The 11,999-nt window shown below is 48.8% G+C and overlaps 1 protein-coding gene across 1 annotated transcript; it reads left to right on the top strand.

The window, feature by feature from the left end:
• WDR31 (WD repeat domain 31) lies at positions 1-11,281 on the top strand (the record flags this gene model as incomplete). Its single annotated transcript, XM_080819373.1, has 9 exons — positions 1-116; positions 541-673; positions 2,128-2,202; positions 2,994-3,138; positions 3,647-3,747; positions 5,633-5,700; positions 6,706-6,847; positions 8,433-8,595; positions 10,106-11,281. The coding sequence occupies 9 exons, from the start codon at positions 1-3 to the stop codon at positions 10,264-10,266; spliced, it is 1,104 nt and encodes a 367-aa protein (XP_080675499.1). The 3' UTR covers positions 10,267-11,281.
• Positions 11,282-11,999: the final 718 nt, after the last annotated feature.

Raw genomic sequence — 11,999 nt, 5'->3', positions numbered from 1 at the left:
ATGCCAATGCTTGGCTGCCATCTGAAACGAGCTTCTTCTCACAAGGTTTTGTGTAGGTTCTGTGCAGCGATGGGGAAACTGCAAAGCAAGCTCAAACACAGCACTTACAAATACAGGTACAGCCATCTGACACTGGGATCCCAAGTTTTATCATGTCGCATTAAAATTCTCTACTAAAGAAAGAGAAGGCCCAGAGCGATTACTGATGACCTTCCTTGAACAGTTCGGTCTGTTTTCTTTTGGATGAGAAGCAGCTGATTAGCTAGTGTCCTCAGCCCCACAGAGAGGGGCCTGGTATCTTTGGGAATAAGCTCCAGGTGAGCAAAGACTCCTGGCTTCTTGGCTTCAGGATTCCCCTTTATCGGATTCTAGTCCTTCGGCTGTTCTGAGCGTGCTCGGCATTGATAATCCATTTCTGGCAATGGCCGTGGGTCTCCCTTCTGTACTCCTTTCCCAGATTTCTCCTCCGCCTGGCCTCTCTTCCCCTTACCCCACTGCACTCCATACCCTGGGGCCTCTCATTTGCCATCCTCTCTTTAGCAGGCCTGACGGGATTATAGAGGAGAGAATTCAAACTAAAGCTTGTCTGGAGTATAGCCCAGCCCACTCGGATAGTGTCTCTGTCGTTGCTGCTCTGAACTCAGACCTGTGTGTCTCTGGAGGAAAAGATAAGGTGGGGTTTGCAGTGCTTCCCAGGGAACCAGCTGACTGGGGAGAAGGGAAGATGTTGGGGAAGGAAATGCTGGTTCTGCGTTTCTGGCAGCAAGGTTGAGTAGTGTAAAACCATAGGCTTTAGACTAAGGAAGACTGGCTCTAAGTCCCTGCTGTGCCTCTTATGTTCCTCTGGGCAAGTCATTTACTGCTCCTGAGCCTCAGTCTCTACATCCATGGAATGGGGGTGAGAATGCCAGCCTCCCAGGGAAGCTGTGAGGGTTCTTTGGTAAGATCTTCAGTGATATGCCAGACCGCCCACATGCTTCTTATAATTGACAAGTATTATTCTGACCAAGCCATTTTCATACCCACACACAGACACAGGAAGGAGTTAGTTGTCAACAAAAGGAGACTTCCTTGGGGTGCCTGGGTGGCACAGTTGGTTAAGCACTTGCTTAACCCTAGGGCTGCTTAACCCTAACCAACCCTTGATTTCAGCTCAGTTTGTGATCTTAGGGTGGTAAGATCGAGCCCCACATCAGGCTTCACGCTCAGTGGAGAGCTGAAGCCTGCTTGAGATTCTCTCCGCCTCTCCTTTTGCCCCCACCCCTGCTTGTGTGCTCTCTCTCAAATAAATGAATAAATAAATAAATAAATAAAATTTTTAAAAAGGAGACTTCTAGTCTTTTTTATGCTGCCCTTTTGTCAAAATTTCAACAGTGGTGAACATGATTTCTCGCTTTTGTGTTTCTGTCCTTCCTCCCAGTATCAGCTGCATCTGGTTGCTTCTCCCCCCATATTTCCATCGATCACAGGACTCACAGCTAGGACATTGGTAGCAGAAATGTTAATTCTTTTAATTCCTCTTATTTTCATACTGTATTTTGTGGATTTTTTAAAAAGATTTATTTTACTTATTTTAGAGAGAGAGCAGGGGTGGGGGAGAGGAGGAGAGGCAGAGGGAGAATCAGACTCCCTGCTGAGCTCGGGGCCCACTGTGGGGCCCAATCCCATGAGCCATGAGATCATGACCTGAGCCAAAACCAAGAGTCGGACGCTCAACTGACTGCGCCATGCAGGCACCTGGCAAATTTTTTTTTTAAAGATGACAAATTTTTTAAATACATGAAAATAGAAGTACAATATAATTAGGAGGGAAAACGCTAATCCCATGTAGACAACTAGAACCTCAGGCTGAGTCCGTTCCCCTTGGGGAGTGTCCTCCTGAACCCATCAATGAGGCTCAGAGCAGTGGCCCATTGCCTTGGAGAGAGACAGAGCACTCGTCAGGAGGAAAGAAAAGAAAGTCAGTGTAGGGGGACAGGATAAGGGTTACAAAAATAAAGCCTTAATGCAAGACCCTTGACAGAGAGAGAGAAATTAGGTAGATAATGAAGTAAAGGCTTTTTTAGTTAAATAAAAATTCACTTAAAATATTACAGAGATTCTAATGACGCTAATGACTCTCCACAGACAGTGGTGGCCTATAACTGGAAGAGCGGGGATGTGGTGAAAAGGTTCAGAGGACATGAACGAGAGATCACGAAGGTAATTCTCAAATGATCATTATTGTGGAGGGAAGTTAGAGTGATTGGATATTCAGTCTTAAGAAAATGCAAGGGCTTCATTTGATGCGGTAAAGGAAAAGCAGAATGAACCATTCCCTTAGCATTGTTAGAGGCATATTAGACATGATTTTTATTTTGTCACTGAGCCCTTAATAGCTCAGGTGGTAAATAAAGAATTCTCCCTGCCTATCCTGACTCAAGGGGGACAGGTGCTGAAGGCAGCCTGTGTGTTTACTGTAGCTAGAAAATAAGAAATGATAAAATGTATTCATTTATATAATAAATATTCATTTATGATAAAATTTATTCACTAATAATTTATTATATATAATAATGATATATGATGTATATGATAATATATAATAATTCATTTGTAAATAAATTGATAAAATTCCTATATTCAGGAACCTTCTAGTCTAGTTGGGGAAATTTTTTTTTTTTTAGTTGGGGAAATTTTTAAAAAGCCAACAACAGTTAAATAAAAATTAATTTGTTAAAAAGGCATTACAGGGCAGAGTAAGCTTCCAGCCAAGATGATAGCGAACACCGGTCTCTACAACTCTCCTCCCTGAAATCCACCTCAAGAATTGACTCCGTCACCTGTACAGCTCCCAGCGCAGGACAGGGTACTGACGCCCACACGCAGTGCATTCCCACCCCAGCAGGGCCAGGGGGAGAGCCTCAGGCTCTGACACCCGCAGCCCCGGGGCCGGTGCCCATTTCCAAGTCCAATCAAACAAGCACACCCGGACTTTTTTCTCTCTTGAGCAGATAGCCTGTATTCACGGATCCAGCCTGTTCTTCAGCGCCTCTCGAGACAGGACCGCCACGATGTGGGACCTGCGTGGCCCCGCCCAGCCAAAGCAACAGTTCTCTGGCCACGCCATGGTGGTCACTGGATTGGCTGTGAGTCCAGGTAAAGTCAAAGAGAGCTCTACCCAACACCGTTGTATTTTATTTCTTTCTTTTGTTTTTTTAAAGATTTATTTATTTATCAGAGAGAGAGAATACAAGCAGGGAGAGTGGCAGGCAGAGAGAGAAGCAAGGTTCTGGCTGAGCAAGGAGCCCGATGCAGGACATGATCCCAGGATCCTGGGATCATGACCTGAGCCGAAGGCAGATGACTAACTGAGCCACCAGGCACCCCCCCCCCTTTTTTTTTAAGATTGATTATTTTTAGAGAGAGAGTGTGCGTGAGTGGATATGGGGGGGAGACAATGGGAGAGGGAGAGGAGAAGCAGACTCCCCACTGAGCACGGAGCCCGACTCAGGGCTCCATCTCACCACCCTGAGCTCATGACCTGAGTCGAAACCAAGGGTCAGACACTCAACCGACTGAGCCACCCAGGCGCCCCCTTGTTGTATTTTCTGAAAAGCCCTATGCCAGGCCCATCTCATGGACCATCTTTCTCTTGTTCCCCTAGACTCGTCACAGCTGTGCACTGGCTCCCGGGACAACACCCTTCTCCTATGGGACGTTGGGACTGGACAATGTATGGAGAGAGCTTCCATCTCCAGGAACCTGGTAGGAACTCAAAGTTGGTAGAGAGTGGGACAGCAGAGGGGAGCATGTGGTGAGTCAAAGAGCCTGGGAGAGAGATCAGGAGATACCCCAGGCAGTAGAGGCTTGGAGCCTCATTTCTACTCCCCCTGAACTCTGTCAGACTCTGGCCTCTCAGGGTTATCAGGCTGGATGATCTCTTTAAAGTCTTCTGCTTCAGGGACGCCTGGGTGGCTCAGTTGGTTAAGCATCTGCCTTCTGCTCAGGTCATGATCCCAGGGTCCTGGGATTGAGTCCCACATCCACCTCCTTGCTCAGTGGGGAGCCTGCTTCTCCCGCTGCCTGCTGCTCCCCTTGCTTGTCCTCAGTCTCTCTCTCTGATAAATAAATAAATAAAATCTTAAAAAAAACAACAACAATAAAGTCTTCTGCCCCAGAGAGTATCTCTATTAGTTCATACTGGAATTTTAAGTGGTGTGCTCATTTATTCCCTCAAAATGTGTTTTTCCAAATCTGCTGTGCTAGGAGCAGGTTAGTGGCCCAGGACACCATCCCTGTCCTCCAGGATCTCATAGCTGATGTGCAGAGAAACAAGCAGGACCCTTTGCTTTATGTATAATTTGCTGTGTTTATGAAGACCAATGTTTTCTGGTAGTAGACTGGTAGATAAACTCCACAGCCTTTGAGGTCAGTCACCTGGGTTCAAATTATGGATCCATCACTTTAAAAAAAATTATTTATTTATTTGACAGAGAGAGACACAGCGAGAGAGGGAACACAAGCAGGGGGAGTGGGAGAGGGAGAAGCAGGCTTCCTGCAGAGCAGGGAGCCCGACTCGGGGCTTGATCCCAGGACCCTGGGATCATGACCTGAGCTGAAGGCAGACCCTTAACAACTGAGCCACCCAGGCGCCCCCATCACTTTTTTTGTTTTGTTTTAAAGATATTATTTATTTATTTGTCAGAGAGAGAGTGGGAGAGAGAGTGAGCGAGCACAGGGAGACAGAGTGGCAGGCAGAGGCAGAGGGAGAAGCAGGCTCCCTGCCGAGCAAGGAGCCCGATGTAGGACTCGATCCCAGGATGCTGGGATCATGACCTGAGCCAAAGGTAGCTGCTTAACCAACTGAGCCACCCAGGCGTCCCTCACTTTTTTTTTTAAAGTAATCTCTACACCCAACATGGGGCTTAAACTCACAACCCTGAGATCAAGAATCACATGCTCTACTAACTGAACCAGCCAGGCACCCCAAGAGCCATCACATTTTATCTGAGTTACTCTGAGAAAGTCACTTAGAGTGTCAGTGTCTTCATTTATAAAATGGAGAGAATCCCATGATTTGACATGATAAGTGTTCCTTTAGTGGTCATTAACTATCACTCATGGTCATCTTTTCCAGTTTTGAACACAACTGTCCATGGCAGGGTATGGTATGCTCACTCTATGCCCTCCATATTTGTGGAGGTTGCTAGAAGAAAATCGTGTCATCTTGGGTTATTTTGAAAACTGTGTCATGTCTGTCCAGCAGGGGGTCATAGGGATGAAAAGAAAGAATGCGTTTTGAACCCTGTGAGGCTTTAGACTAGGGTTTCAGTGGTCCCACCATAGAACGGGGGAGGGGGGGCTGCTTTCTGTGGCTGCCAGTCACCAGCAGTTCTCCACCACGAGTGTGGGCGCCTGCATGCATTCTGGTACTCACCACTGGCCCGGCCGCTACCATTGCTGCTGCTGATCCAGGGGCGTCCAGTAGAGCATGAGTGGGGGGCATCTGCAAAACACAGCCTCCCTCCAAGTCGAGTGTACGAGTCAATGTCCTTGAGAAGTGGAGAGCCACTATTTAGCACGGTTTACAGGAATTTCCATACAAGAGTGACTTGGTATGGAGAAGTTTTGAAAATTTTGCTTTTTCCAGGTCACTCACCTGTGCTGGGTCCCCCAAGAACCATATGTACTACAGACTTCTGAAGATAAAACCATCAGGTGGGCTTACTGAGCACCCATGAAGGTGTTTCTGGTGAAGGTTTGTGGTTCCCAAGCTTATATAACTCCCTTTCCCCTCTGCTTTTCCACCCTGCTGTGCCTTCCCAGGGCCTTCTGCCCCTTTGCCCCTTGCTGGGGCTGGGGTCTCTGACGTGGCGCCCTGGACCCTCTGGGTAGAGGATGAATGGCAGGAAGTCGGGCCAGGAAAGAGCCCCTGTCCTGGATGTTTCGGAAGCAGCTGACTCTGACCCCACCCTTGCCCCCCGCCCCCCCACCATGTGAGCACACTCAGACTGAGCTCAGGCCGGGTCACTGGCTTGCCCCTGCTTTGAGCTGCCCGCCTGGCTCCATTTTCCTCCCCTGCTCGGGCCGGATGTTCTCAAGCACCCAGCCCTCCGGGGAAGCCTTGTCTGGGCCAGTGGGGCAGGATCCCGGTCAGGAGAGTCAAATGAAGTGAATTGTTGAGTGGAAAGCACAAAGAGAAACTCTGGATCTCAGAAGAGATTCATTCTACTCTGAAAACAGGAAGAATGAGGTAAAGAGGTGAAAATGAGACAAGAAGCTGAATAAAACACTGCCCTGTGGACCCCACGGCCCAGTAGGCCAAGGCCTGCAAGTCTTTTGTATCTGATTCTGGAATGGTGATGGTTCCTCTGGATCCTAATAACCATCTTTTAAAGAAATGAAGTCACAGGCACAGAAATATCCTCTTGTCCCTTGAAAGCAGTATCCTAAAGGGTCAAATTAACAAATTAACTTGTACAGTTAAGATGCTTGGTCTAATTTCCTATTAAGTGCCTCTCAAAATAGTAAGAACTCAGATGTCATTCAATTTGGTTATTTCCTGGCAGCTTTGGCGTCTCTGAGGTTGATCTGGTTCATACTCCTGTTTTTAGGTGAACCATGACATTCCATCTGACTGGCCGGAGCAGCAGAGGGCCGCGGCTTACGTTAGTGGGTCTGTCAGATACATTTATTACAGGCTCATTGCCTCATTTCTTGCAGGTTATGGGACAGCCGGGGGCTGCAGGTAGCTCACGTATTTCCCGCAAAGCAGCATATTCAGACCTACTGCGAGGTCAGTGAGGATGGACACAAGTGTGTCTCCTGCAGCAACGGCTTTGGAGGGGAAGGCTGTGAAGCCACGGTGAGCGATTGTCGGTGTCTGGGGGTCTGGTTGCTGGTGAGCAAAGTGCTTCCTCTGACCTCCCGTCTATCCTGGGCTCCACAGCCCAGCTCTGCTAATGGCTCAGGCCTGTTCCGAGTGCATACTGTAAGTGAGTCTTTACACTCCAGATGCATCTCTCAAGAAACCTCCATTAGCTTTGGGCTCTCTGAATTGATAGTAGACAGAGGGATCGGATGAGAGTCAAGAAGGTGCTAAACACAGAACCAGCTGCTAATGTCCCTGCTTCCAGCAGAGCTTAGAGAATGGAGGGACTATTTGAAGAGCCAAGTGTCTTCCCGTTGTACTTGTGGTCATGGTACAGGAGGGTCAAGCTCTTCAGGGAGTCTTAGGCACCAGTGTTGGTCGACGGCCCATCCCAACCCTTACCCATATACCTTTCCTTGCACGTAATTTTGGATTACATTGCATTGTATCTCCAAAGTACCTTGGATTCCTCACTGTAGAATATAGGCTAAGAGGGGCATCTGGTCCAAATATAACAATTAGAGCTCCCATTGTACCAAATAGTCCATACTAGGCACTGGCCTGAGCACATTACATGCACTATCTCATCTAATCCTTACAACAACCTCGTGAATTAGGTTCTGTTCTAAGTCCCATTTTACAGATGAGCAAATAGAGGCATGGCAAGTTGAAGTCTCTTGCACAAGACCACACCTCTAGTAAGTGGTGCACTGAGGCACTGAATCCCAGGCTATCGATGTAGCACCTCTTCCCCAAGCTAAGCATTTCCAGCCCCTACAACTGGTGCGGTGTCCTGTGGTTTCATTATTTTTCAGGTACAGTTCAGATCACTCTCCTCTCTGGATGTTGTTCTCCCGAATTATCATGGTGCCCAGTGACTTCATTATATTTTGGACACAATTTGGTTTGCTCTCCTCCCTGAGCCTTGTTCTCTAGCTGTGGTCTGATTGTGTCAACAAGAGTGTAATTGGCAAGATTGCCACCTCCTTTGTTGGAGGGTCTCATCTTCATATACCAAGGTTCAGCATGGAGGCAGTCAGTCAGAAGGTCTGCGCCTGTGTGTGCTTATGAGAAGGTGTTCCTAACTATGGGGTCTGCACAGAACCCACAGGCCAAGAGGCCGAGCTGTGCTAGGGCGCCTGGCTGGCTCAGTCAGAAGAGCATGAGACTCTTGATCTTGGGATCGTGAGTTTGAGCCCCACATGGGGTGTAGAGATTACTTAAATAAATAAAAAACTAAAAAAAAAAAAAAAGTAGGCAATGCCATACTGTCCCATCATGCTATAGGACTTGGAGCTTTCACTTTCCCAGCCATGACATTACTGAGGAAGGCAGCAACCTTCCCGGCACACCCTTACCCAGGGTTGTTTGAGATCGTTGATGTTTAAATTAATTACCAGATGGGTGGGTGATTTGGTGTGTAGATGGGATGGATGAAGATGAGGGGTAGCTACATGAGGAGGTAAGTGGGGGACACAGGTGAATCATGAGAAGGTCGGGGGTGGAAATCAGTGAGGGCAGCATGTATGAAGCTGGGGAAATATGTGTGTATGAGCGAGCCTATGTCATTACTCTACAGCTGTGGGACCTAAGGCAGACACGAAACAGAATATGTGAATATAAGGGGCATTTCCAGACTGTTGCATCCTGTGTCTTTCTACCAAGAGCGCTGGCCTCGATGCCTATAATTGCTACCTCATCCCATGACTGCAAAGTGAAGATTTGGAACCAAGACACTGGAGGTAAGGAGTCTGCTGGCGGTGCTTCTCAAAGACACACGGAGTCCTAAAAGCATCCTTGAAACACTCCCTTTCCAGTACTCAGCAAATACAAGGACAGCCATGTTCTGCCACTCTCCAGGCCCCTAGTGGTTAAGAGATGACACTAAGATACCAGGATTCTGTTGAACCTCACTGCGTGAGCCCCGCTACCACGTTGTACAGACTCGCTCCTGAGAACTCAAATATATTTGGTTCTTACTGTTCTTGCTACCTGAAGTTCTTCATCAGGTTTTAATGTGTGATGCTCAAAATGCCTGGCAAAGGAAACAAGGATTGTCATTTTCAAATTCATTTTTTTAAGGACGAGAAATGAGAGTCTGCGCTCATGGTGGAGGTGAGGTAGAGTAAGCATCGTCTACCCAGACTGCCCTGTTTTGATGCTACAGGTCAGGTTTGAGATCACAGTCAGGTCATGAACTCCAAAGCTCCAGAAAAAAAGATGTTTTAGGGAACACAGCTCCCCCGAGTCCTCAATGAAGTATGCCAGAGCCCACTGCTACTGGCTGATTGTTAAATATTCAGGAATATCTAATATGGTCATAGTGGGAATATTTATACCACAAAAGGTGGCAAATGCTATGAGTAAAGGTGGCTGGTTTTTTCTTCCAGAAAGTTGCCTTACCAGCACCCCACTGCCTCCGGGCTATTTTGTGCTGGACCCGGGGTTCTTTTGGACACAGGAATAGTGTTAAATTAAAGAATCTTACAACAAATCCCTCCTATAGTTATGTTCCAGAAACTCAGCTCCCAGCAGGGGAGGATAGGGTAGCCCCCTCAGAGAAAAGATGTGAGATCATGTCTATGGTTCGTGAGCCACACCTCCCTAGGGTGGACAGCCCTGCTGTGCCCCAGCTGCAGGTGCCCTTTCCAGCTGCCCCGTGGAACAGCTGTGGGAGGTGGGGAGAGCAGCTGCTGTCAGGTTCAATGTTCATGAGCCTGACACCAGGGAGAACAAGGTCTGAAAGTGTTGCCCTGCCCGCCGGCTGCACACCTGTAGGGTTCTCAGGGGAGACAGGGACGGAGGGAGACCGGGGCACCTGGAAGCCCCCAGACTCCCCTTCAGGTCCCAGTCTCCGGGGTCTTGCAGGGAGCAAGACCCCAGAAGCCAGCAGCTGAAGATCAGCATTGTCTCTGTTTTCCTCTGCCCTGGCCCCCGCTCTGTTCTCTGGGCAGGTGGGAACTGAGGGCCGTGTGTTCCCACGTCCTTGCAGGCGAGGTCCCGGCTGTCTGAACAGGTTTTTAAGGGATACACACCTTGTTTGGGCCACGTGCCATTCTTTGGAGTTGAAGCCTTGCAGCTGCCTGGACTTTCACCTCCCCACAGGTGCACAGTCCTCTGGAGCCGGTGATGAGGCTCTTACCTGGGTTGGACACAGAGCACATGCTTTGCTTACACGGGTTTCTCAGAGACCTCATGTCCCGTGACCCTGAGCCCTTGGTCTGAGCTGCTGGTTCCCTCTTCCCCCCACAGCCTGCCTGTTCACCTTGTCCCTGGATGGATCAGGACCCTTGACATCCCTGGCTGTTGGTGACACCATCTCCTTACTGTGTGCAAGTTTCAGCAAAGGAATTCACCTGCTTAGAGTGGAGCGCAGCCGAGCGCTGGAGCTTCGGGAAGTGGCAGCCTTCTGAGGCCAGGAGGCACGCACTGGACAATATCAAACGTGGCCCGTCCTTTCTCCGTGTGGCTTTGTGTTTCCCTGTGATCTTGTGGGGAGGGTGATGTGGGATTCTCTGCTTCCGTCCACTCAGAAGGTCTATCAGGGTTTGAGGACAACGTAAGTCCAGGTGCAGCTTAGAAACACAATAGGTCTCTGTCTGTGGGTCCGAACATGTGGTGGAGTGTATCAGACTGACCTATGTCTCCACAGAAGAAAAAGCTGCTGGGGGAGAGACTGTTTGGGTGGCCTCGCAGTTACCCAGACGGGAGAGGGGAGCGCCGCCCTGTAGAGGACATGGGTGGTGGATGTGACATTCTGCTCCAGTCACTGCTCCTCCGAAAGGTGAGGAAGTCTAGGCTTCTACTGGGAGGGGCAGTGAGAGCAGGAGGCGTGTCCCAGACCAGGGCTGAGGTGGCATGAAAATTAGACCCCAGGGGGCTTGAAAAGGCTGACCACCGCAGGGCCTTGCCCTGAAGCCAGGTTGTCTCACCTGTTTTGTGCACAAGGAAGTGGAGAGGTTCCAGAGATTAAGGCTAAAAAAAAGTCATTTGTACATTTTAGTATTTTTTATGTCATTTTATATAAACTCTCTTAGGGATGGCCAGTATGAGGTCAACGGGAGTCTTCAACAACAATAGAATGTAGATGGGCGTCTGGGGGGCTCAGGCAGTTGAGCATCCAACTCTTGATTTCGGCTTGATTAATGATCTTGGGTGATGGGATCAAGCCCCACGTTGGGCTCCATGCTCAGCAGGGAGTCTGCTGGAGATTCTCTCTCTAAAATAAATAAATAAAGTCTTAAAAAAAAAAAAAAGACAGGGGCGCCTGGGTGGCTCAGTGGGTTAAGGCCTCTGCCTTCAGCTCAGGTCATGATCTCAGGGTCCTGGGATCAAGCCCCACATTTGGCTGTCTGCTCAGCGGGGGGCCTGCTTCCCCCTCTCTCTCTGCCTGCCTCTCTGCCTACTTGTGATCTCTCTCTCCGTGTCAAATAAACAAATAAAATTAAAAAAAAAAAAAGAATGTAGAACAGAGGGAAAGACTCAACTGTAGGCTAGATCCTTGGTGAGGAGGGACTCGGTGCTCAGGCCAGCCTGTGTGGCCCCCAGGACATCTATCCCCAACATGGTGCTCACACGCCCATTTTCCTTCCAGAAGTTAGAGTCCGCCCTGTCTTCAGGAGATCCCACACATAAAGCAGCGAGTCCTGGCCAAAGACTTCCGCACTTTTGTCTTCTCTGGCCCCTGCCTGTCCCTGATACCAGCAGCTGACAGCCATTGTCCTTGTATCCCTCCTGCTCCTCGTAGGGCTGGCTTCCCTGTGGGAGGATCCGAGTTCGAACCTCCACATGCAGCTGAATGATCTTGGCTGTTATAAAATCTCAGTTTCCTTACTGGGTAAAAGTGTATTTTTTTAAAATTTTATTTATTTATTTGACAGAGAGATCATAAGTAAGCAGAGAGGCAGGCAGAGAGAGGGGGGAAAGCAGGCTCCCTGCTTAGCAGAGAGCCTGACGTGGGGCTCGATCCCAGGACTCTGGGGTCATGACCTGAGCCAAAGGCAGAGGCTTAACCCACTGAGCCACCCAGGTGCCCCACTGGGTAAAAGTGTACTAAATGCCAAGCAAGGAAGTGGGTGCTTACAAAGGCTGGTCATAGTTGTTTATTGCTCTCTGTCGGGACTAAACACTCCTCTTCTCTCACTAA

This window comes from Martes martes, assembly GCF_963455335.1.
Source record: "Martes martes genome assembly, chromosome: 12".
NCBI lineage: Eukaryota > Metazoa > Chordata > Mammalia > Carnivora > Mustelidae > Martes > Martes martes.
This window is presented reverse-complemented; position numbering and strand designations above follow the sequence as displayed.